Below are 25669 nucleotides of genomic sequence, written 5' to 3'. Positions count from 1 at the left end.
CCATAATCTTAGCTAGGAGAAAGCTTTTCTAAGCCAAACCATTTTAATGCTTTATAATGAGCACGTGCAACTTTTATAACAAGCTAATTAAAATGGGGTATAAAACATTTGTAAGTTCATCTAATTCCTATATTTATATAACACCATTAGCATTTTCTTGGAGCTGCTAATGCAGAGGTGACTGTCTAATTATGGTATGAAACGTTGTCATTCGTGAACTCATTGGACAGAACAATAGCATCTACTGCACATCAGTAGCTTTTCTACAGCAGGGAGGAAATGGTAATAATTCCCTGCCCTCCCAGAGCTTACGCTGTGGTGGAAGAGGACGTAAGATGCACTCACTTAATGCCCAACGGTGAGAAGTGTTTACGAAAAAAGCGCCAAGTGGAAAGAAGCTGGGCTGGACAATGGAGGGGATTCCTAAGAGGCTGAAAGCTGGAATAGTCAGGGCAGGCTTCGCTGAGAAGTTAGTTTTTGAACACCAGCGCAAGGCTCAAGAGATGGCAACGTGCAGGGACGACACACTCAGGCCGAGGGGACAGAGGGCTATGGGACAGAGGCAGCCCTGTCCCTGAAGACCAGGGCCCGTCAGGAACGTCCTGCGGGCAGAAGGGGCGAGGCAGCGCGAAGGCACTAACTGCTGAGCGACACAAACAGTATGGCAGCCAGAGCAGGGCCTCCCGGGAGGGTGACTGGTTCTGCTTTTACTGGGAGTGAGGCGAGGGGCCACCTGAGGGTCTGAGGGGAGCAATGTCAGGATCGGGCTGAGCCCCAAGGGACCGTGCGGGCTCCTGAACTGGAGGAGTGTGGTTAAAGGCCCCCAGAGACAGACAGCGACGGAAGCAACAAGAGAGGGGCAGGATGAGCCAGGAGGAAAGGGGAGACCTGCTCTCCTCCATTCACCCAGTATCTGAGCACGCTGGTGCGTGCTGGTTAGGCTGGTAAAGACGCGTCAGGCACAGAGGCTGCCCTCACAGTGGACGCCCAGGAGGAGGTACCGCATAAGCAGAAGTCACTTACGCAGCAGGAAACAGCCCTGGCTGATGCGGCTCAGCTGGTTGGGTGTCATGCCTGCAGACTGAAAGGTCAGGGGTTCGATTCTCGGTCAGGGCACGTGCCTGAGCTGCAGGTTCAGTCCCCGGTTGGGGCACATGCAGGAGGCAAACGATCAATGTTTCTCTCCCTCTTTTTCTCCCTTCCTTCCCCTCTCTGAAATCAATAAAAATAAACAGAGAAAGAAGAAACAATGGGCAAAGACCAGTTTCCATCCTGGATGACAAAGGGACAGAATGAAAGCAGCTGGCGCTTCAGCTGCTCTGTGACGTCAGGCATCCGGCCTGCCTGGCCCTGACGGCTGGATTCCAGCACCTAAAACAGTGCTCGGCAGGGTGACCAGGACGTCTCTGTTACTAACGCCTGAGGAATTTCAGGGCGCAGATATGTCGGCAGAAAGGCACTCCAGCAAACGGAGCAACGCAGGCAAACGGAACCGAAGCCAATGAGCGGAGTGGGAGAGGAAGTTAAAACCGTAGCTGAGGGTTCGTCCCGGCGGGTCCCGCGGAGGTGCCATGACTGCGTTTTCTGTAAGAATGGAAGGGACCCCAAGCTTTCAGCAGTGGGAAGAGAACTCCGCACTGGAAAGAGGAGTTCAACAGCAATGACAGCTGCCGGAGGCAACCAGCCACTTCGTAGACAGAGTCTAGTGACCAGTTTAGATGATATTGTAAAAACTGGGACAAAAGGTGATGAGGATCCCCATCGGGTTACTGTCACTTGGTCATCATGTGTGCTTCCACTGTACTGAGTGTTTGCAGATGGATATTTATTTGTACAATGATTCCTTGACTTGTCTTCTTCACTAGAAACACTCAGCACTGATGGAGGACGCTTGGGGGTCATCCCCCGGTTTTCCTTGTTCCCTTCACGACAGTAGGAAAGTACATCGGCTTTTAGCTGGACACAGAGCTAGCCGTCGGGGAGACCTTTTCTCAGTCTCTCCTGCAACAGGATGTGGCCATAAGATGGAATTCTGGCAATGACCGTGAGCAGGAGTGATGAGCAAACCTCTCTGGACACCCCTGTAAGGATGTGCCTTGCTCCCTATTTCTGGCTGTCTCTTCTTGCAGGGGGCTCCCCACTCCCTTCCCTCTTCTGCATAACATGGGTGTTGGAGATTATGCCCTTTTGGGACTACACACCTTTCTGAGGCCTTTTTCTGATGGTCAGGGATGGGGGACAAGAGTGGCTGCACGGGTCTGTCTTTCACAGGCTTTTGCAAAAAGAGAAAAGCAGAGGCCTGTGCATAAATTCTGTCCAGCAGGATGTGAGTGGGAATGCGGTACAGTGTCTGGGTCATGCCCTTAAAAGGGAGTTCTCTGCTTCCTCTCGCCTCCTCCCTAAGGGGAGGGATTTGACCCTGGCCGTGGTGAGCCCACCTTGACCCAGGGCGCCATCCTATAGGACGCTGAGCAAGATTCCTGTGTCCCCGGACCGACCTCATGTGGCAGCAGGGCCCCAGCTCCCTGGGCTGTGTACACATTTGGAGTTTTGTACATTAGAGAAGCAACTCCCGTCTTAGCTAAGCTCTCAGTATTTGGTCTCGGTTAGCAACAGCCAACTCAGGGTCCTAAAATATAACTTATGAATACTGACCATCACCACTGTGTTGAATGAATATGATTGTACGTATAAAAGTTTCTATGTAAGTAAACTAATAATAAGTATTTTCTCCAATCCACGGAGCTTTGAGCATAAAGCATCTAGTCTACTGGAAAGGAAACTAGCACTGTAAAGCTGGAACTGCTGTCCACCCCTCCAGCATAACCTTGGGCCCGTACCCCAACCTGCTTTGTCACCAGGCAGATCAGCACAGAAGCACCTGCTACCTGTGGAGAGGAAGCCGGCGCACAGTGAGCTACCGGTTTCTCACTCCGGGCTGTATCCCACCACACACAAGGCCCTGAAAGGGAAAATGAACTAGAAAATCTTCACATTCTGAATATCATATCACTCTTCTCAGACAAACACTATAACGATATGAATCTGAATATTATTATCTGATTGAGAGACTCCTATCGTTGCTTGTTTGCATACAGATCGAAACAACAATTTCGAGCAATTCAAGGAACGATTCACTATTGAAGAACGTTTGACCCTGGGATTTAAAACATTTACAGCTACATTTATTGTTATTTTGCAGGTAAGTTTGCATCTTCGTATATAACGTATGACTTGAGGATTTCTGCTTGCTCAGCTCATCTGATCAAATCTGTTTACCATCACACGTGTGTGCTCACATTACCAAAGCACTCTCACAGACACAGTAAAGTCACACGGGACCCCTCAGGGCACAGCTCTGGGTGTCTTCTGTGGAAGAACACTGGAGTGGTAACTTATTTATTAGCAAGTATTTGAAAGAGGCGACCGAAGGCAAGCCCTAATACTAGAAACATGTTTTGGGCGTTGGTTTTTAGAACCAGGGGTTGTAATTAAGAAAAGCTGGAGATAGGCATATTATTTTCTGAATAAAAATCAACCTCAAAACAGAGGGAGATTTCGACTTTGTAAGGCCAAAAGTCGTATACTGTTGAAAACAGAAAGAGTGGCATGTAACCACTGGATAGGAAAATAAAAAGGTTTTATTTCCTATACTACTGAAGTTAGTCTGTGTAAACAGTATTGTCTGTCTTTCTGTTATCAAGACTCTATTGCTGCTGTTGGTGGTGGTTTTCCGTGGAGCAGTAAGTACAGGGAGTGTGTGTTGCTGACCCTAAATTCCTACAACTATGTTTAACGAGTTATTGGCTCAGCTTAAAAAAACGAAAAAGTTGTTGATTGAATGAATGAATGGCTGAATAAAGATTGCATCTATGAATTATGAGTTCTACTAAATAAAATGAAATAATTACCCATCGTGTTTTGAAGATCCCGGTAGAAAAACAGGTAGTACACAAAAAGATTTTCCTTAAAAATATGAAAAAAAGATAACTTATCTCAAATAAGCTGTTTTATAAAGAACGCTGCTACGTAATCAGGGTTTTTTTTTTTTGAGTCTTGTAAGCATACTTATTACATTTCGCAATATTGAAATATTTGATTTCCCAGAACTTCGCCTTTAATGTAAAGCCTTTAAACAAACCAACATAATTATGAACATAGGTTTAGAAAAAGAAAGAATCTGACCAATATTTTTTATGTCTGTGAAAAAATATAACATTGAAAAGTCACTAAGATTGTAATCATAAGAAAAAACAAATAAGCAGCTCGAACAGTTATTTATTTGGTGTTGCTGATTAACGGTCATGCCTTCCATGACCACCGGGTACCTATTCACACGACATACACGCAAAACAAGTGAAGCTACAACTAGCGGGAGTTTTCATCTGTTTATAATAATTTTACCTATTGTAAATCAGCAGACACACCCCCCAACAACCAGAAATCATCTGCTACCAACGTGGAAATCGGGCCTAGGGATCTAGAGGTAATCTGTTTCATTAATGTTTTCATTAAGAATGTGGTTTTAGAACTGGTATTCGTTTTGCAACATTTATGTAAAACAAATAATGTGACGCTGGAAAGCAATACTATTCATTTAACATAATGAGTTGCTATGCAGTAAGCCAGATCCTCCCAGGGTGTAAATTATACAAATTTGAAAGCTGCATTTATTATTTAACGTCTCATTCCCAGACAGGTGCTTACTCAGTAGTAAAACCTGGGTTAGCATACCAAATCTAAAGCTATTCAACAGATAGCAAGGCTTAAAAAACAAACAAACCTATCATGCATGTAGCTAAACCATTTATTTTTTTTCTCGCAAGTGTTGAAACTATTTTTATTTTAACTACCATAAGTAATAAAAATGAAATATAAACTGATTGTCTTAATAGCCAGAGGCACTTGAACTGAAGGTTGGATTTTAAAAAGTGATCATTTAAAAGGTGTGTTTGGAAACTGACATTAGGTTGCCTTTCAGTATTCTAACAAGCTGACAGCATCGTGTAAGAGTTTTGTTCGAATAAAGAGTGTCGTTAGAGTAAATGTTACGATATTCTGACTTTGCCTCGGTTGAACCGATGAGCTTCCTTATGGTAGGCTGTTGAGTGAGCTTATGTTCCCAGTTGTACAGAAGCGCATGTTGGGTTTGCAAGAGACTTTCCGGTCCCTAAGAACTCACCTGCTTGCTATAAGGTCTTCTGCCGAGTGGGGCTAGCCTGGGAATGATAAAGGAAGTCTCTTTCCCTCCGAAGTAGCTTAAGAGTAACTTGGGGTGGTCTAGAAGCCGCGAGTTATTAGGAAAGTGCTTATAAACGTCCAGGACATATCACTCGCCCAAGCTCCTCTCTAACTACCGGGCCTGGCCCTCCGCACTGTTGGGCACCGGCGGCCACTGGCCCAGACCACCCAGGACGTGGCTCCGGGCCAGGGCCGACCACCCTGGGCAACTGACTCACAGCGAGCGCATTCAATTCGGGAAAAGCACTTACGACTGAGTTTTTCATCATGGCTTTGACCGTGAAGCCCTCAGAAACCAGGGTGTGAGGCTGGTGCCCCGGGAGCGGCTGTCGCGCCAGCAGCTTGGTCCTCTTCTTCGGCACCTTCTCTGGGCATTTGCCGAGGCTCACGGTCTCTTTTTCTGCCACCATCTTCCCAGAGAAGGCCTTGTTGTCATACAACGTGCAGGACAGGGGTCCGCAGGTTTTACGGATGTGAGAAGGAGGTCGGGACACACAGGCAAGGAGGCGCGTTAGCGGCAGACGTTCAACCGCCCACGGTGCCAGGCTGGTCCAGATGCTGGGCAGCTCCTGGGCGCCGGGGGTTGAGGGCAGGGGAGGGGCGGGAAGCCGGCCGGACCTCGGCTGGAGCTACTAGGAGCTTCCAAAGGCGAGCCTCTCGGTTGCTAAGCGACGCGTCAACACTGGGGGGAACGGCCCCACCCCCGGTGACGTGCGTTTCCTGGGCCTTAACCCGGAAGAGCGGCGGAGGTGGACCGCGGGCGGGGGGCGGGGCGGGGAGGAACCTCGCGCTAAAACTACGACTCCCAAGAGGCCGCGGGGCTGCCCACCGTCTGCGCGTGCGCACTCCGACGGCCGGGCGCGGGGGAGGGGAGTCCCGGCCAATTTAACCCCCCAACGCGCCGCGGCTGGGAAGCGCGGGCTGGCGCTCGTGTGCGCGGTGGCCCCCTTCACGTCCAGCAGTCTGCACCCGCCCAGTGACCATGATCGGTACGTGGTGCCTGTCAGGTACAGCCTCTCTGCGCCGCCCTGCGCCCGGCTGGGGCGCCGCGCCGGTCCTCGGATCACGGGGACCCCAGGGCGCCTCCCCCAGCACAGGTGCCAACTGTCAGTGGCAGCGCGGCTGTGCCCGCGCCGCCCTTGCGCCCGCGCCGCCGGCCTCCCGGTGCCCGCTGTGCCGCGGGACAGGGACAGTGTGTGCGTTGGTAGAGTCCCCCGCCCGACCCCCGCTTTGACAGGCGGCCCGCTGTGAGCGGTTGGCGAGGGAGCCTGGCGTGCGCCCGTGCGCCCCCCGAGGTGAAGCCGCGCCCCTCGGTCCCGCCGCGAGCGCGCGGCCCTCCGGACCTGGGGGCTCGGCGCGGAGGCCCCTCGGGGCGCCTCGGCCGCTGTCTCCCCGCTTAGCCCAGACGGACGTCGTAGTCTGCACCCACTGGGTGGGGGGCCCTTTAAGGGAACCCCTAGCGGAGCGCTCAGCTCTAATGGAAGGAGCCTGGTGATGATGGTGGGGATCCTAAGAAATGCCTGCAGGTGGATTGACACTTCGCGTTCCCTCGAAATCTCTCGTTGGCGGCCTGACGGCAAAGAATGATTAAGAGCAAATAATAGCAACGATTCAAACTTTTCGCGTAATGAATGAACCTGAAGGATTCATTGTGAAAAGTTATTACGCGGCACAGGTGCATTGTTTTGAATAAAGCTTTGGAAGTGGCTGTTAGAATTGTTTGTAAACACCGTACAACCAACTTCACCTGTTGTTTTAGGGGTTGTCTCTGAAAATTCGTGGAAATGCGTAGTGTGATCAGAAAACATCGCTTCCCAGTGCCCGCCATGATTTATTAGGGGAGTTTGGGGGAGCCCGTTAGGCAGAGACTTGCTCTAGATTAGAATACGGATTGGTTCGGTGAGTTTATTTGGGGGTTATTCCCGACGAGAGCCGTGCCGTTTAGGAAACACTCTGGAGCGCAGACGCACCTGCAGTCAGGTGTAGCCCATCCAGAAAGATGAGAGGCGGATTGTTAAACTGCGAGTTTGTGTGCACGGATAAGCTCTCCTTGTCTTTCATGTATCACATTAATGTGAAAATATAAAACTTCCTGCCTAACATTGGGAGACGCGCCGCTGTAAACCGACACTCTGCAGCAATGGTAAGACCTAAGGCTGTCGTCCATCTTTTCTTCACTTTGTAGGCTGGCATGACTTTGGAAAGCTATCGAAGTAAGAAAAGTATATGAAATGTTTGAAGCTTTGGAGTTTTTAGGTGAGAATTACATAAAATCCACTTGTAAACACAAATCGGAACTGAAAACCAAGTAGAAAAAAGTTTTCAAAATCCATGTCAGAATTTTAAAACAAAAAATATACCTAATCTTGAAGACGATTGTGCAAATGTTAATTCTACTTACTCTAGTGTGTGGGTAATTTTAAAAGAAGCCAATTTATGGTAAAGCTATATAAAGGCAGAAACTTAAGGTCTAAAAATCACCACTTAATTCCAGATTAGTATCTAATCCATGATCATATAATAACCTTTAGGATAAAGTGTTTGGGCGGTTGAGGTTAGTTTAGTTTTAAAATTTTGGATTTAGGGCCACAACAAGAAGGAAGAGTTTGAACTTTGAATTTGTTGATTAGACGGTTATCAGTAGATGGTCATGACACAAAGACTAGAAGGAGGATTTTAATAAGGGTGCATTACAAAGGAAGTGATTAAATCCATGCCTGACCCCAAGGAACGTATATAACAGCCACGAGGAGATGCAATAAATGTGCAATAAATTGCTTTCTCTCGCTAGTTGCATTGCCTGCATCTGTCGGCAGGTGCATTTGGACGGACACCTTCATCGCCATCTTGGGCTCGGTGGGTTGGGTCGGGTGGTGGTGAAGGTAAGTGGAAATGGGCGCCCTTGGAGAGAAGGCCTGGGGTGCGGGGTTCCCTGTCCCTGTGTCCTTTGGAGCCGGAAAGGCATTCCGGTTTATACTCAGAGGTAAACTGGGGACCAAAACGTACGCAGCTATACACCTGGCGAGGGCTGGTTTCTGTTGGAAGGCGGGTGTGGCTCCGAGCTCGCCCGTCTCCTGTCCGTGTGCCCTTTCGTTGTGACCTCTTTGAGGCAGGGGGTCCTCTTCCACCTTATGTAAATATTGGCTCACTTTTGAGGAGAAACAAGCAATGGGTGTTCTGGTAGGACAGGAGTGAATTATTACCTCTCTGCCAATACCGTTATCTTCCTTTTACTTTCTTAACGCCCAGGTTGCCCCGTTGGCACTGAGACTGTTTGAAAATCACTCATATTTTCACCTGGATAATAACTGATTTGTCAAATGCCCTAACCTAGACAGCTACGGAAACACAATTTAACTGAAGTCAGTGAAAAATGATGGCTTCGTGAGAAATATGGGGCAGGGCTTCCAGATAACAGAAGCAGAATGGAAAAGCCTCAGGAAAATTCAGCTTAAAAAATGTCATTTGGGGCACCTCTCTTTTTGTATTTGACCCCATTTACCCTTCACTCCCCCCTTCCCCTTCCCTCTGGTCACCACCACACTGTTGTCTGTGTCTGTGAGTTTTTGTTTGTAGTGTTTGTTCATTTATTGCTTTCGGTTTTATATCCCACATATGAGTGAAAGCATATGGTTCTTGACTTTTCCTGTCTGAGTTATTTTGCTCAGCGTGTTATTCTCAAGATCCGTTCATGTTGTCACAAATGGCAGTGTTTCATCTTTTCTTACGGCTGAGCGGTATCCCGTTGTCAATGTATACGCGCCACTCTTTATTCATCATCTGTTGAGGGACACTTGGGTTGTCTCCATGTCTTGGCCATCATGAATAACGCTGCCATGAACATAGGAGTGCATGTATCTTTGGTCAATAAATACTTTCAAAGATTTCCAGGAGATACCCAGAAGAGGGATTCTGGGTCAGATGGTAACTCTGTTCCTAATACTTTGAGGAACCTCCGTTCTGTTCCCCACAGTGGCTGTGCCAGCCCACATTCCCCCCAGCAGTGAGTGGGGGCTCCCTTTCCTCCACAGCCTCCCCAACACGTGTTATTACCTGTCTTGTTGGTAACAGCTGTTCTAACAGGTGGGAGGTGGTTTCTCATCGTAGTTTTGATTTCTCTAACAGGGAAGTTGAGCATCTTCTCATGTGTCTGTTGGCCATTTGTAGCTTTTCTTGGGATAGGTGTCTGTTGCTCATTTTTTAACTGGATTGTTTGTTTTTTGTTTTGAGTTGTGTGAGTTCTTTATGCATTTTGAATGTTAAGTCTTTATAGGAAGTGTTGTTTGCAAATACCTTCTTCCATTTGGTTGGTAGGCACCTCTATTAAAAATATATTTCACCCTTTAAAAAAATTAGTGACTCTTTGTGTTTAAAATTGAATTTTAATGATGATATTTGTGATACACTCTAAATATCCTATAGAACTGGATTTAGGTATTTCAGTAGTATCAGATATTAAAGTACATGGATATATGTACAACAATATTGCTAGAATTGAAAATCAAATTCAGTGTCTTATTATTTAAAAAGATTTTTGATTTAAAATAACGCAATAACTAGAACATAGTGTCTTCTGTATCTTAACATCTCTTATATCTGCATGTACAAATCTACCCCATGGTAATTCCTGCCTAGTCTTTTATTTTATGGATGTACATAAATTATGCAAATACTCTTCAATAAATGAGCCTTCAGTGAGTTTACTGACAATTGCTATCATCAGGAATGTTTGTGTCTATTTCATTTTATTTGCATATGTTAGCATATATGTAAAGCAAAATCCTTATTACAATTTCTGGGTAGGTTTCCTAGACAAAGTGTCAATCTTGAGTTTTGCAAAGAATTGATGGTTCCAAATTGTTCTCAAGCAAAGCACGCTGTCTTGCACTCCTGCCTATCACAACAAGGTAGCAAAGAGCTGCCGTACCCCCCTCCCCGCCGCACTTACTGGGTTTCCTCTCTCTCCTTTATTCTCTCCTTTATCCCCTCTACCCCCAGGGTTAGTGTCTCTGAGCAGGGCACAGGCTGCACAACTGTCTTGGGTGGCCCTGACCTCTGACCTTTCCCCTGTGTCCTGCAAAATATTTTTATTTTTGTCTTCTGATAGATGAAAAACAGTGTATTTTAATTTGAATTAAAATGAATGTGTGAAGGCAAAGCTTCTCACTTCCCATTTTACAAGGCATTATTTTCACAAGAGCAGATCCAATAATTGTGCACCTACTGTGTGCCCAGTATCGCTCCAGGTGCCAGGATACCTGAGTGACAATGGAAAAGAATGCCCTGCCCTCACGAATGGGCAGGCTGATGTTACTGGTGGCCCACAGATCTACATACGTGTCTCAAGACTTGTGCGTGGTGAATTTTAAACTCTCAGAATTGATGTTTCTGGCTGAATAAACGGTGCACTGCTGCTGGCCCTGTCATTTCAGGGATTTGGGATGAAGGTGACCCTGCACCTAAGCGCCCACAGGAGGCTCTAAAGCTTCTATTTATGGGGAGGTAGGATTGTGTCACAAAGGAAGTTCTACTGAAGTTCTGCATAGAAGATTTTGCATAATTATGTAGTTCTTTGAGTCCAAAGCCTCTAAGATAACGACCCTATGCCCTTCTCAATTTTGGAACTATTTCTGAGGGCTTTTTTTGAAGTCTGCAGTTTTTGGAACCTCATAGCTTCACTGCTTGAAAATGAGCCAATGAAAGTACTTTGTACTAAGGTACGCAAATCCATTTCCACCTCCAAAGCTGCTTTGAAGAATGCAAAAAAAAAAAAAAAGAAGAAAAAAAGAAAAAGAATTCTCCTTTAGTTCAAAATGCTTCATATTCATGAAAGCAGTTTCAATGCAGAATACTTTATTCTGTTAGCTTTTAGTTCTTTGATCAGTGAAAATTGTTTCCTACCTGCTGTTTCCTCAGCCTTTAATTGTGGCCCCGTGCTTATTCAGGGTTTCTGTCTTAATTTGCATTTAATGAGCTCATTTTCGGTGCTGCTTTAGAGTAACCTGAATGGCTTCTCTCTTAAGTTCTGTGATCTTAAAGGCAGAGATTTATGTGGCAGTTGGCTGACTCATGTTGCCGCTCGCTTTCCTGGCTTGTTTCCTTCACCCTGCAGGGGGGGAACCTCGGTGAGAGGGAGCTGCAGCGGGTCCCCAGTGCTGTGTGTCCTAATTATCTAGGACTCCACCAGGCTGTTCAGGTCGCCGTTCCCAATAAATAGAAGATGTCGTTCCTTGGATTAACAGGCATTCAGTTCACAATCGTGATTTCGGTGTCCTTTCTTTCCCAGGTGTTGGATCAGGTGGCACCGCGTGGGAGGCCCTGGGGTGGGGGTGTACGTGTATGTGTTGCCTGTTGGGAGGGAACATGGAGAAACATGCAGAGACATACCTGATAACGTTCCAAAGTTACTCAGCGAGAGTCCTGCCATCCCCTCTGCAGCGCGTCTAAAGACTGCTGTTCCTCCTTCAAGACCCGTTGCAAATAACACCAACTTCACAGGAAGTTTTCCTCAAGATCTGCAGCTGTGTGCACCTCCCACTCATTTCTCAGTCTGCAGCAGTTGCTCCTCCTTTATCATCATCGGAGAATTGAGCAACTGCTCTTGGCCGGGTCCTTGCTGATGGTGTGCAAAGCGGACAGAACAATGAAGGGCTGCTGTCCCGATAGTCAGGACCAGAATGAGGGCTTGTGCGGGGGATGCTGCAGAGGGCAGCTGGGGTCCCCGGGGCCCACCCATGCCAGGGGGCCATCTGAGCTGTCCTGAAGGACAGGTAGGAATGGACTAGATGAAGGTGGCGTTCTGAACTGGGGGGATGACAGGGGCTGAGGGTGAGGGATGAGGGAGGCTGGGGACGGCCTGTGGGGACCCGGAGGCCAGAGGAGGAGGCTGGCGCCAGGCTAGGACCCTGTGTGTAAGTAAGGCGAGGGGGGCGGGTTAGGTTTGGTGGCAAGGAGGGGCCATCGAGCCATTGTATCAGAAGAGCGTTATAACGGACAGTATTCCAGAAAGATGTCTGTGGCCATGTGCGAGGCTGTACTGTAGTGCCCGAGGTGCCAGGCGGCCCAGGTGACCGTGAACGGCTTCTGTTTCCTCTCACGCAGGAGGTGGTCCTCCTCTGAGAGTGACAGGGAGGTGGTAGGTGGGAGATGACCTTTCTCAGGGCGATGACACCGATCAGATGTGTCATTAACTCATCTCTGATCAAGGGCCATATTTCTAAAACTTTGTTCTTTTTTCTATACAATGTACTGTATAAACTTTTATTGACAGGTATGCTTTTTCCATACTTCTAAGGCTTTAAGTTCACGTGTATTCCAAAAATCATCTGCACGTGGCACATTGATATGTGGGACATGATGCGTAGGGGTCTATTTATGGATTCTTCTCTAAGTGGAGGGAGCAGGGCTGCTGTAGTTCGAGCCACTGGGCGACCCAGAACAGTGCAGAGTAGATTTCCTCTTATTTATTTTTAAATCATTACATATGTATGTATTTATTTATTGTGAGTGTGTGTGCGTGAGAGAGAGAGAGAGAGAGGGAGAGAGAGATCGATTCGTTGTTCTACTTATTCAAGCATTTGGTTGCTTCCTGTATGTGCCCCGACCAGGGATCGAACCTGCAGCCTTGGCCTATCAGGACGACACTCTTATCAACTGAGCTCCCCAGCGAGGGCGACTCCCTCTCTCATATCTGCCTAACTTATATGCCTGGCCACATACTGACAGCATCCTTGAACAAATGCTCGTATTTCTAAGAGTGCTGATGGTTTTTTGATGGTTTCTCCAGTATCTTGTAAGACTTGAACAGGGTTCCCCATAAAGGATAACGTTAGAGCCCTTGATTTGGGAAGAGGGACAGGTCGCCATATACAATATATAGAACTGTACCCATCCCTCAAATCCCCACCCCGACCCTCATCAAATTGGGAAAAAAAAATTACTGACTAGAGAACTAATTAATAATAGTGTTCCAACTGAGATATTTTTATTAGTTTATAGAATTGATGAACGCACCAGATATTCCTGTCCTTAAATGTTTCTGGCATCACGATGTGTAACAGAGCCCATGGGCTGCTCAGTTCTGAGGGGCCCGGCTGCCCGCCGCCAGACGCATAACTCTCAGTACCAGAGTGTGGTGAAAAGAAAAATTGTTTATTTAAAGGTGATACAGATTTAGATTATTGGCGGATTTCTGCCGTTAAGTCTTATTTTCTTTAAAACTCCCATAACCACGTAGTCTTCCTCTCCCCGCCAAACGAGGCTGGTTTTAGGAAAGGAAAGTCAGAGATAGTTTTCCTACGTCCCAGACACAGTTCAGCTTTACCAGCAGCTCCCAGTCATTCGAGCCTGATGGGGAGGTTTTGCCTGCATCCCAGTGCCCTCCAGCTCTCAGTGCAGAACCACGGGGCGTTCCCAGCCTCCTGGTAAACCGCACGGAGGTCTCCCTTCCCTTTTCAAAGCTGCATGGTCCTCTCCTCCAAAATGCCTGCCGCCTCATTTTTAAATCCCTGACTGTGTCCTGTGACGCAGCGGGCAGGGTGAGTAATTACAGCCATTCATAGAACTTTACACAGGCCCCGTGAGCTTTTCGTCCCTATTTCATGGTTAAAGCCCCTCCCATCTCCTTGGGGGCCCTGCTCTGTGACACATGCATAAACAGGAGGACCTGAAGTGGAGCCCTTTGGAAGTACGCCTTCCAGACAGGACCTCTCCAGCTCATTCTGTGCGTCAGTGACCCGGAGAGTCAGACTGACAGTGTGTAGTGCCCGTGCCCCTGAGGTGAGCCTCTGTTCAGCATACAGATGCACGCCCCCCTTTCTCTCCATTTTTCCCTCCCTGCGTCCCTCGGCTTTCTCGGAAGCTGGAATTGAGCGTTTCATCCCTGAGGTCTCGGAGGGCTGGAGTCGGCATAACTAAGAGGGGTGCTCACTCTTTGCTTGCCTCTGAAGTTCCCACCAGGCTCACCTGGTGGCCAGGAAGTGCTTCCGAGGGTCCTGGGAGAGTGGCATGTCTGCACCCACCGGGGACCCGACTCCGTGATGCTTCCAGAGGACTCTGGGCCTGCTCACAGCTCTTTTCCCCTTAAGCCAGAGCTCTGGGGAGTGAGGGACTTCGGGCTGGCCAGAGGAGAGGGAGCAGTTAGGCTCACGGCCTGCAGAGAGCAAGATTCAAGAAGAATAACGCATGCTTCAGGTCTCTCTCTGCCCTTGGACTCCGGCTGGTCCTCTCAGCTCCCTGGTGTGTCCTCGGGGAGGGGAGCGAGAGGTGCCGATTTAGGCACCACGGAGACAGCAGTTGGTGGGCCGCTGCCCGCCGGGGCTACTGAGCACAGACAGGTGTGGGTGCCCGGGTTAGCTGGGGACTTAGGTCATCGGGTGTGACAGCACCTAAAGACATGTCTACATGGAGGTGCCTGAACTCATAGTGTGGGATAGGAGTTGTATGTGCTTTACAGTGCAGTCCGTTTCAACGTAACTACACGTATGATACGAGTCGTGGAGATCTGATATTTATTTCCTCTTTAGTTCATGTAGGAATTGGTGAAGTCCAGTCCTTGGTAGGTGAGGGAAGTTCTTTTTGTTTGTTTGTTTGTTTTAATCACCGTCCTCTCTAGAGTTTTCTTTTTCTCTCGTCCACTGTGTGTGTATATGGTATGTGCAGCTTCTCACCGCATGCAAAGTTTCTATCAAATGTGTTGGTTTTTTTCCCATCAGCGTAATTTCAAAGAAATTGCCAAAAACCTTACTCTCGGTATATGCCCCTAGCTCTTCACACTGGGCCCATATGCCTGTCTTCATATTCTGACGGTGGTGCACATGGCAGAACACTTACAGCTCTTTTTGGGGGGCAGAGGGGTTCTCTAATCATTTGCATTTGGGCTCAACATCTGAGGAACTCCTGTATTGGAGCTAGTGATGGCCGTCAGAATTCTTTGTGTACAAACTTACCAAAAAATTCTTTGTGGCTTCCGCGGCCAACTTAATGATTAGAAAATAATTACAATGCAACGTGTGCTGGTCAAGTTAGAGAAAGGGCGGTGAGGTCGTTCGAGGTTAAGTTTCTGGAGGTGACATGACATTGTTTTTGTCCTCAAGTAATGATGGCAAGGGTGATTGATATTAATGACTTAGGACTGATAAATATGTATGTATTCTTTCGTAGTTAAGAACTTGCTTTTCAAAAGTATAAACGTGAGAGCTTAGTTGCCCTAACTGAAAACTAGGTTACCCCCAAGTTTTTATCTATGAGTTGCGGGATTTTTTATTCATTGTAGTTTTCTATGTTTTTCAGATCATCAACATTCAGCATATAATATTTTAGAAATTCAGAATAAAATGAATGTTATAAACACGGTCTTAAGAATAGGACAAACGCATCACCATTATAATATAAGTAGAACTGATTATACTTTTGTGGCAAATTACGTCAGATAAATTACTGGTTGGTAGGATTGAGTGATTTCATATTTTGGTCATAAAAATAGTGTTTCCTGGTTGCTGCCATAATTTTGCTGACTTTGTTCAGTGGCGTGTATTATACACTGTGGAGGCCTGGCTCAGTGACTTATCAGTTTCCCGTTGCTGCTGTAACAAGTTCCCGCGAGTCTGGTGGCCTAAAGCAGCACAAAACTCATCTCTTACGGTTCTGGAGGCCACAGGTCACGAGCGCGTTTCGGGGGCTAAGTCAGGGGTGAGCAGGACTCGTTCCTTGTGGAGGAAGCTCCAGCAGAGCGTCCTGCTCCATGTCTGCAGGCTCTTCGCCGGCTCCTGGCTGCCTCACCCCAGGCCATTGCTGCGGTCACGGTCACGCTCGCCTCCCCTGTCCTGTAATCAGTCGCCCTCTGCTTCCTCTTGTAAGGACATGTGTGATCACCTTTAGGAGGATAACCTCAGAAGCGCCTTTCGCCTCAGGTCCCCGGCCCAGGGCCAAGGACGCGACATCTGGAGGAGATCCTAGTCGGCCTGCCACAGTTGCCACCCAGGCGGTCCCCATTCGGAAGCTGGTTTTAAAGTGTCATTTCGTGAACTGAGGATGACAGGTAGAGGACATTGCCTTGACAGTGACACTGCTTGATTTTGCCTTTTCCGAAGCCACGTGGAGGCAGTGCTGCCCGTGAGGGACCTAGTGTCTTCGCGCGTGTGGTTGGTTGATAAACCTGGCCGAGGACGGAACTCACCTTTCAAGGTCGCTGTCCCAGGAGGCACGGGTGCGTGCGGCTCCTCTGCAGGGCTGGGGCGTGGGTTACAGCGGCGTCATCGGCCGTGCCAGGCTGCTCACTGGTGTCCCGGAGAGCAGGGGAAGCTTCGCCATGCCTTCGGCAGGGAATGCGGCCTCGCACAGCCCCACAGGACCGGGCCTGGCCGGGGCACATCGCCGTTTCCTGGGCGTTTCGATTTCTCATTTGCCAGCTCACCACAAATATCAGACGTACTTCTCCCGCAGAAGAGTTTAACATGGTTTTGCCCTTTGTGCGTAAATAAGTAATCTGGCTTGGCTGAAAATTGCACAGATGTTTTAAATAGATTCTAGTGACGTTATAGAGGACAAAAGGGACAAAATTGTGTCACTTCGTTAGCTTCACTTCTTTAGAAAAAAGGATGTCAGTATAGAATTTGGTTTCCTGAGGCAGTTTGAGCTGAAATGTTTGGAAGCTATTTTGTGACGCATTATTAGCACAGTTAGGAAAAACTCTAAGGGACACGTGGAATAAATGTTTAAAATAGTTGCAGAATTTGATGTGTAAGAAAAGGAAACGATCCCTTTTTATTGGAAAAAAGATAAGAAAATAAACGGTGAATTCAGCAAACATTCGGAGAGAGAGTGAGTGGCAGGACCCGTGACCGGCGCTGTGCCTGCCCGTCTGAACGAGGAAGTCGCCGTGCGGGAAAGAGGCCGTGGGTACCATCAGAATAACGCCCAGCAAGAGGGAAGCTGGCATAGGAGCCTCCTTTCAGGGGGCACACCAGGGGGCATGGGGGAGCAGTGCTGAGGGGTCAGGGTAACCGGGGGTGGGGGACGGGGCAAGCCCTGGCAGTCTCCGTGCCGGGCCGCAGCGTTCCGGTTTTGCTGTGTCATGAGGAACCTACTTGGTCTTTAATGCCAGGCATGGGCGCTGTCTGGTTTATTTTTAGAAAGGCAGCTTTGGCAGCAGGGCCAGGTGAACTCTCACTCCCTGACTTTGGTTCGTAGACTTTATGGCGATACTAATCTGGTCTGTACTGACCTAATGAAGAGCAGCGGGTCTCCAGCAAGTGGGCGCTCCGCGTTGAATTGTAAGGCCCGTTCGGGCCGAGGAAGCTCCCTTTAATGCCCGCAGCGGTCAGGGGCAAGTGGCCACAACGTGGTGAACTGGGGCTCCTCTAAGACAGTGAAAAGGGGCAGTGACCGTGGCTGAAAGTGACGTGTGAGTTCAAATAAGAACATGAATAACACCGGCACCAGCTCAGCTCAGCGACCTTGAGCCTATGGCCCGCGTCTTCCTTAGGGCCCCGAAGCTCTGTGGACAAACCCACCGCCGTGATGTGACCAGAACAAACGGATCCTGCAGCAGGCCTGTGCGCGCCACGTGGTTGTCACAGGCTCATTTCCCGCTAACGTTGCAAGGCTTATCTCATCCCATTGAATGCTGTGTGTTCCGTTACCTCTTGAAGGAAGACGCACGCTCGTACTTACCGGACAATTGTTGACTAGGTGACAGTACGAACCAGAGGCGGGGAGGCCATTGTCCTGTCTCCTGTCTTGTCTTCTCCGTTCTCCCGCGTCTGCAGCTGGCGGCCCCCGTTGCAGCGCCCGCGCTTTGCTGATGTTAGCCTCGGGGTGGCACCTCATTGCATTGATCTTTGCGGTCCCCAAGCACAGCATCCTCCTGGCAAGTGCTGAGATGGCTGAGAGAATTATGGCGCAGGGGTAGCGACTCCTCTGTGGTTTGATTTTGTCATGTACTAAGTATATTCAGATAAAAGAATTAATAATGGGTAGTGACTGCTCTGTGGTCTGAGTCCGTCATAGCCTAAGTATATTCGAACGTTTCATATTCTGGGAAGACGATTCATTAATTTTCGACGAGAGATTTCAGTCTGTCACATTGTCCGGTGCCACCACTGCAGCTGGCACAGGACAGTGGCTTTTCCCGTTCCCTCCGCTCACTGCTGTTTCTCCTTATCCCTTCTCCGACGAGAGCCCTGGGAGGGAAGCCCTTCCGTCATTTTAATTCTGGAATGAGCTGGGATTTTAAAGTGGTTGCTCTGTGGAAGGTGTTCAGAGCACACGCGAGCAGGTGCCTTGCCGCGTTTCCACCTTTACCTTCAGCTTTACCACGGGTGTGTTCTTGCCTCAGTGGGGTCAGCATTTACTTGTTTCCCAAACACAGCTTTTCCCCACAGAGCGCTCTTGGGACAAACATGTGCTCAGAGCTTCAGAGTAATTACAATATCACTAAAAGCTTCATAATCGCATTACTGAAACTAAACGTTAAAAAATTTGATTTTCCTTGATCCAATCATTTCAATTTAATTTGAGGCTGCCGCATGATGGATGGAAGAAACCCGGCCGGCCGCAGTCAAGGAGTGTTTGTAATGCATAAAGCCTTGCACAGAAAACTTGAAGGCAATTTAATTTGGGTCGGAATTATTCTGAGGGACCTTTAAATGGGAAGGCTTGTTTTCATACTCTTAGTGCTTCGTGGGCTCTGAAGTCACCCATCCAGTCCTTTCTCTGGGGAGTCACGCACCCCCTCCTCAGCCCTGCTAGACAATAGAGAGGTCCCAGCGCTAAAACAAAGAACCAAAGTCAGATTTTTCATAAGTGTTCTAAAGATGTTCTTTCACGCGGTGTATGTGCTAGGTTTATATTTTAACACGTTTTTGAAATTACGGGTAGTTTTGAAGTTTTGCAAGCACAGCTCCAGCGGTGTCTTTGCCTCCGGTCTTTCTTGTGCCCACACAGAGCGGCAGGAGCATAACTACCCAGGAGGAGACCGAACACGCTGATAAACACACAGCCGTGTCCCCACGGCTCACGGGGCAGGGGCGGGGTTGTCCCGCAAACGCACGCCTGTCATTTATTTTTATTGTTAATGAGTCTTGGAGACAAGTGACTATGAAATTACTTTCTGGAACAACGTGAATTCTCCTAATTTTTAGCACCATTTGTTATAATCATATACACTACAAGGCAGTAAGTCTAGAATATTTACTGATCACATTTGATACTCAGCTAGAAGTCTGGATCTGAGTCTGCAGCAGTTTAATGTTAGCTTTTATAATTCTACTCCTAAAGTGTTATTTCCTCTTATCTTTTTTACTTGCTTTTGACAGTGAGTAAGTATGAGCTAATAGACACATCTTCTGCAGTCAATTATATTATAAGCACTTGGTGGAGGTTTGAGTCTTTTTTAGAAATTTCTGAAGGTGAATTTTGAACTCTAAGTACGTTGCTTTGGTAGGATTTTTGATCATGGAAAAATAAAAATTATATTTCTCAACTCTTTTTGAGTCCTTAAATCTGAAACATTTTTTCTCCCCCCTCCCCCCTTTGGCAGGTGTAATTTGGCCGTTTAGCCATTTTCCGCTTCCATGAAAGAAGGCTTATTGTTTGTTTGGTTGCTTGGTTGGTTGATGGGTAGATGGTACTTCTGAAAAGCAGGCTCGGAATTAAAATAAAATATATTGCCCATGGCTACCAGCACTCCTTATCCACTTCTTTTCCCAAGTCACCCTTCCCCCTAAACTAGAAGACAGCAATAGCTCACATACTTAACATTTCTTCTCCAGCAGGGAATGGGGGTAACAGTTCCACTTCAGGGGTTTTGCCCTGGGGGCCCTGGAACGGAGGCGATGTGGCGTTCCCACAGGAGCACCCATAGATTTAGGTGCTGGAAGGTAGCAAAGTGATCCTGATTTTAACATTGGCACATTAATGGTTTTCTCTTATCTGCAGAAAGAATCTAGGGTGAGTCGCTCCTGCTTCAGAACAGCAGGGGTGGGGATAGTCGCCTGCACGGGGCTTTGCAGCAGGTATCACAGGGGGTTCCAGCCAGAGGCTAGCACGTTGGGTCTGGGAACTGGTTTTTACTCTACTTACAACCTAAGGAGCTTGCCTGTTAATGGATGCTGGCTACCGGGAGAAGATGGAAGAACCACGGGTCAAAAAAAGGACTCATTACTCACGGTACAGAAAACTGCACAAGTGTCATCCTGTCTCCCCCAGGTCCGTCTGTCCCCACGCTGCACAGGGGGCCGGGGCAGGGCCCCGGGGGGGCGCTGCGCGTGCAGTGGGTTTGCGCTGTACGGGAGCTCGGTTCATGAGCGTGAAGGGCCTCCCGCTTTGGTAGCGAGCCTTGAGCACGCCTCCTCTGTGTCGGGGCATCAACACTGCTTCACTTCTTGGGGGTGCAGGAACATCCCCGAGAGACGGCGCAGGCCGGGCCCGCCCAGCGAGCCGTGCAGAGCGTGTAGGAGGCCCGCAGAGCCTCTCTCTCCCAACACTCAACAGTTTCTCCTGCACCGCCTTCGCCTGGGATGAACTTTCACATCAGCGTGCCGCTCCACGGTCACCCCGATTCATTGGGCCAGCAGAGACGGGCACCAGATCCATCCCGCTGGTCTCAGACAGCTGTGAGCGGTAGGGTCCCGAGCGGCGGGGCGAGGCCCGTGTGCAGCATTGGCTTCATTCAGCTGCCTCCCGCCGCACCCCGGGGTCTCCGACACGGCCTGTAGCGAACAGCAGCTCTTCATTAAGACAGTCTAATTCAAGTCTGTGATCTGCTGTGACTCATACCGGAAGTTTGTAATGCTTGCCGATCTTTGGTGTCATTGCCAGTAATAATAGGGGGTGCTAAATGGTCCAGAAAGCAACTCTCGTGCCCATCAGAGGGCCATTTCATGGTCCACTCTCCCCCACGCAGAGAGCACCGGTCACTCTGGTTCGGCATTTGCTGCTACACTTGACTGGGTCTGATTAAGCCTCTCAGACAGTAGCTGCAGCCGTGGTGGCTGTACATGGCATGACCGCGGGCTGCTTTGGAGTGAGGACACGTCTGTGGAGTTGTCAGTCAGCTTGAAACAAGGTGTGCCGGCCTGGGAGTTGGTCCAGGTGTGAGCGGGAGGTCCGCGTTCCGGAGCCATTGTTGATGGCATCAGGACCAGCCATATTCTCATGACAACTGTTTGTGTTGCTCGCTGATGGGGTGACAATCTTAGCAGTGGCTCAGGGAGCCAGACTGGCAGCCCCCACTGCTGCATGACTCACCTGGGTCATACGACCATTTTCCAGGCTGAGGCACCGAGTCCAGGGGACCGGGAGAGCAATAATGACACCCCCTCACACCTCCTGGGACGTGAGGTGATCCCTTCCGTGGCCAGGTTTGTTGCTTTCTACCCGCAGCCATGACATTGGTGGGCCCTTTTCCAGGAGCTGTGACATGATCTATTCCTCCATCGTTTCCTGCTTGTATCCAAACCTGTTGTGTGGAAGGGTCGGTGCAAATTGGATAAGGGCATTTGTACAAAATTTTCAGAGACTAATTCCGTCCAGTGCTTTGGCTAGTGTGGAGGGACTTGGTGAGCAGTGTGCTCAGCTCGGTGCCCCAAAGGTCATCGTCTTCATGAGCCAGAACCATGTTAGTCCAACACAAACATCTGGTGGCCAAACCAAAAATACGTTTGAATCCTTCAGGACTTCTTTTTATTGGGCCGCCACCTGGAGGGTGTACCAGTCATCCTGGCCTGGGGTTCCTATAACGGGACAGAAAAATGCTTCATGCCCAGGAATGACCATTTGAGGGTGACATCTCTAATTACCAGTGTATGTCAGTGTAACTGCCTGAACTCTCTGGGGACGGGCACATCTAGTGGCCAGACTGCCTTACTGAGGTGTGTAGACACAGACTTTACATCAATGTCACTGGATACAAGTCGGGATCTGTAAGCTGATTTTGTGCCATCCCATTGAGCCATGTATTTAGAATGCATCTCAAGTTAAAACATTGCTTTTAAATTGCTTAACCCTCTTGCTGGTGATTCTGCCAACATGCTGATAAAAGTCCATTTCCATTCTTAATCCTTGCCTTTTTGTACAGTTGCTAAATAAGTATTATGGTACAAGGCCTTTGACAAGAGTCCCTTATTATAGTATCTCATTTAGGCATTGCTTTTTAGGCCAAACCAGTTTCTGTTTTCTCTGTTCACTTCCGTTATATCCTATTGGATTCTGGTTTTCTCTCCAAGTGATAGTAACGAAAAATGGCATTTCAGAAGTTTAACATGTATCAGAATTGATTTTAGTCCTCTGATTTTAATGGTTAGCTTCACCGACTCCTTCATTTAGCAAGACGTTGTCGATCTCTGAGGAAGGCCAGGGCCCAGTCTTTACAAACCCGAACCACTTTAGAGGGGGCCTGCTGTTCAGCGTCTAGTAGGAGACACCAGCCATAAGTCTCTAAAATAATTAATAGCAGTCGATGTCATGAGGCATTTAGCAAAGGGAAATTCAGTAGCGATTGGAGTGATTGTTTACTCACCAAAAACATGAGCCTTTAATTGGGCCTGGAAGAATGTATAATTTGTAAAATTGAGAGAAATGGCATGCGTAGGAGTGAAGGTTGTGTGATCGATAGGAAAATACGATGTTGCAGGATCATTAGGAAAAGGGTCGGTCTGAAGGAGAGATTCATAGAGAATCAAAGCTGGGTTTCAAAAAGACCAGGCCGAAGGGGGGGGGGAAGATATTAATATTTAATCCCTACTTTATTCTGGGTGTTTTATATGAATTATGCTATTTAACTCTCAAAATGTTACCTTGTAGTTTGGTATTATGATTCCAATTTTATAATCACAGAACCAAATCTTAGAATCTTGCTGACAGCTACCAAGTGAGGGGGTGGGTGGCATTTAGATGTCAATGGTCAAGTCTCTGTCATCGGAGTCCCTGTTATTGCCCACACACTGAATTAAAAGGGACGGATGGGCAGAACAGAGGTTGTCCTACTGTTTGTACAAATTGGACCTGCTCGAAACGTAATGAGTCAGCTCTTTTTCTTCTTCCCCGATTAATTTCTTCCAACTTATGTATATTAATGGCCTCATCATCCTCCCAGTAACTCAGACTTCAAGCATCGGAATCATTTTTTGTCTTAAAATTAGCTTTTATTTCATATATGATGTTTGAATGAGAAATGTGTGGGAAAACAGGACAAAGAATAGCTCATACACCGAAATGCATGTTTCAGTGACCCGTGGCTGTACAGAAAGCCCAACCTGCGGTGCTCTGCCGTGTACCACGTGCCCCGGCAGTGTCCCGCAACTTCTCAGCTGTCCTCCGGCCCGGGTTTCAGCCTGCGGCCTGGACGTGGATTCAGTCACTGCTCCGGCCCGGGTTTCAGCCTGCGGCCTGGACGTGGATTCGGTCACTGGGCAGCCGTGTGTATTCCGCCATAATCTGTTAGATTATTTTGGCATGTATTTTTTCATACGTTGGCATTTGATTATGTATTGATTTCAATTAATTTTATCTTAAGGTTAGTTTTTTTTTTTTTTATCTTCAGTAAGATTCTAAAAAGGCTGGGATGATCTCATATACTCCCTCGATATCTTCCCCACACTCTGTGCATCAGCTGGACGTCAGTACATATCTGCTAGGTTATATTACCTGAAATCATCTAAGACATATTGACATGTAAGACTTCTGTAGCCTCGTTTCCGTTCCAGTGGCTATATGTAGTCAATACCAACCAGTCATGGGAGTAACAATAATATTTGCAAAATGGTTCCCCAAAACCTTTTAGTGGACAGTGAAGAGCTCTTCAAAAAATGTTGAACCACAGGTGTTTCTGTGAACTCCATCACTGGGTCTGGTTTTATGAGGACAGCTCTCTGATCAAGAGAGCATGTAGAATAATGTCTAGACTGTAGGAGTGCCTTGGGGCTTAGGTAGGAATAAAATGTAAGGGATTCTCCCTCCCAGTACGAGAGGCTAAGACCCTACTGAAGTTGCCCCTGCCTGTCGCAAGGAAACCGCCCTAAAAGCCGGACATCATACCAGAACAAAGTGCCCGAAGGTACTGGAGACTGAAGAGAGGCGGGAAGACGGTGGCAGATGCTCACTGGCCCAGAGAACAGGACGTAGGCAGCTGTAGAAGGGGGTCTCAGTGGCTTTTAGCCTCGGGCCAAGAGAAGCGCCTGTGTTGGCCTGGGACACATGGGGAAGCCTCGCCGTCTCTCTGACCCAGGGCAGTGAACAGTGAAGCCCTTCGGCTTTGGGAGCCACCATCTTTAGGGGCTGACTGGGGACCTCATGCTCACGAGATGGCTTCTGAACTCCAGCCAGCATGGAGTTACTGGCAAAAAGGCCAAGAGGAGCAAACTGGGCATCTATCCCCTTACGAAGGGCTTCCCCACAGCCCACCAGAGGTTTCCGCTTCAATCTCAGTAACAAGGACTGTGCCCCGTGGCCACCCCTGGTTGGCAAATGAAGTTTTATTAATCTAGGCACATTGTCATTAGGGTTCTGTTAGCAAGGAGGAAGGGGAGGCAGATAGAGGCTACGCAGCCAGCAGGACTGGCCACAGGTATTGATGCTTTATATATGTTCAGCCTCTCCCAAAGCCTGCTGCCACGGCTGCTGAGATGGCCTAGCAGGGAGGAAGATCATTTCTTCCACATAAATACAGACTTTTATTTAGCATACACACAGACCTAAAGGTATGTGCCAAGGCCCCAGAGTCTCCAATGATTGCCACTCCCAAGGGCGACAGGTGAGGCAGCCGAGGGGAGGACGGACGTGTCCTGTCTGTGTTCGCCATGGCTCCCAGGTCCGGCTGCGGCGTCCTGTCCTCAGCTCTGCCCTCCCTGCATGTGCTGTGATGTGCGAGCGTTGCTTATGAGATGAACCCAGGGATTTTTATTTTTAACAATCACCCTTCCCTCAAGAAGTGGTCTTATCCAGTCATTGATAACCCACTAAAACAGTTATTATGTGCAAACATTGACTCCAGAAATGCTTTAATAGCTTTTGAAGTTGTCAGTAAGCTTCAACAGAAGCCTGAACCGTTGCCTGGACAGATGCTTCCCGGCTTTTTGATGGGCATAGCCTAGGTGGGAAATGCTGTCGCTTCTATTGTTGATGTTTGTCTGTGTTTAGTTTTTCTGTTACAGAACCTTAAAGCGTTTTTATTACCGAAAATGTGAGGCGCGTACAGGAGTAGCGAGAAGAGCAGACTGAGTGCTACAGAGCACTCACCGGGCTGGAACTCTGCGGTCTCCTAGCTGACGTCCGTCTGCTCTGTCCCACGCCCGCCCTCTCACCCAGGCTGCTGTGCTGGTTGGAGGCAAACATTTGGGTCCTGACTGAACAATCTGTTAGAAAATATTATGAGACAATGGGACATATTTGGATACAACTTTGATAGTAAGGAAATATTGTTGTTTTTAGA

At 48.2% G+C, this 25669-nt stretch overlaps 2 protein-coding genes across 2 annotated transcripts in view; one reads left to right on the top strand and one right to left on the bottom strand.

Moving 5' to 3' along the window:
- PACRG (parkin coregulated) overlaps positions 1-5934 on the bottom strand; it is a 220762-nt gene extending 214828 nt beyond the window's left edge. The window contains exon 1 of the mRNA XM_090280854.1: positions 5493-5934. Coding sequence (XP_090136980.1) covers positions 5493-5651 — 159 coding nt within the window. The 5' untranslated portion in view covers positions 5652-5934. The remainder of the gene's footprint in view (positions 1-5492) is intronic.
- Positions 5935-6098: 164 nt separating this feature from the next.
- Positions 6099-25669, top strand: part of PRKN (parkin RBR E3 ubiquitin protein ligase) — a 920988-nt gene continuing 901417 nt past the window's right edge. The window contains exon 1 of the mRNA XM_090280710.1: positions 6099-6248. Coding sequence (XP_090136836.1) covers positions 6224-6248 — 25 coding nt within the window. The 5' untranslated portion in view covers positions 6099-6223. The remainder of the gene's footprint in view (positions 6249-25669) is intronic.

This window comes from Furipterus horrens, unplaced genomic scaffold (assembly GCF_987537825.1).
Source record: "Furipterus horrens unplaced genomic scaffold, mFurHor1.1.pri manual_scaffold_6, whole genome shotgun sequence".
Taxonomy (NCBI): domain Eukaryota; kingdom Metazoa; phylum Chordata; class Mammalia; order Chiroptera; family Furipteridae; genus Furipterus; species Furipterus horrens.
Note: the sequence above shows the minus strand (reverse complement) of the source record. Positions and strands in the feature narration are given on the sequence as shown.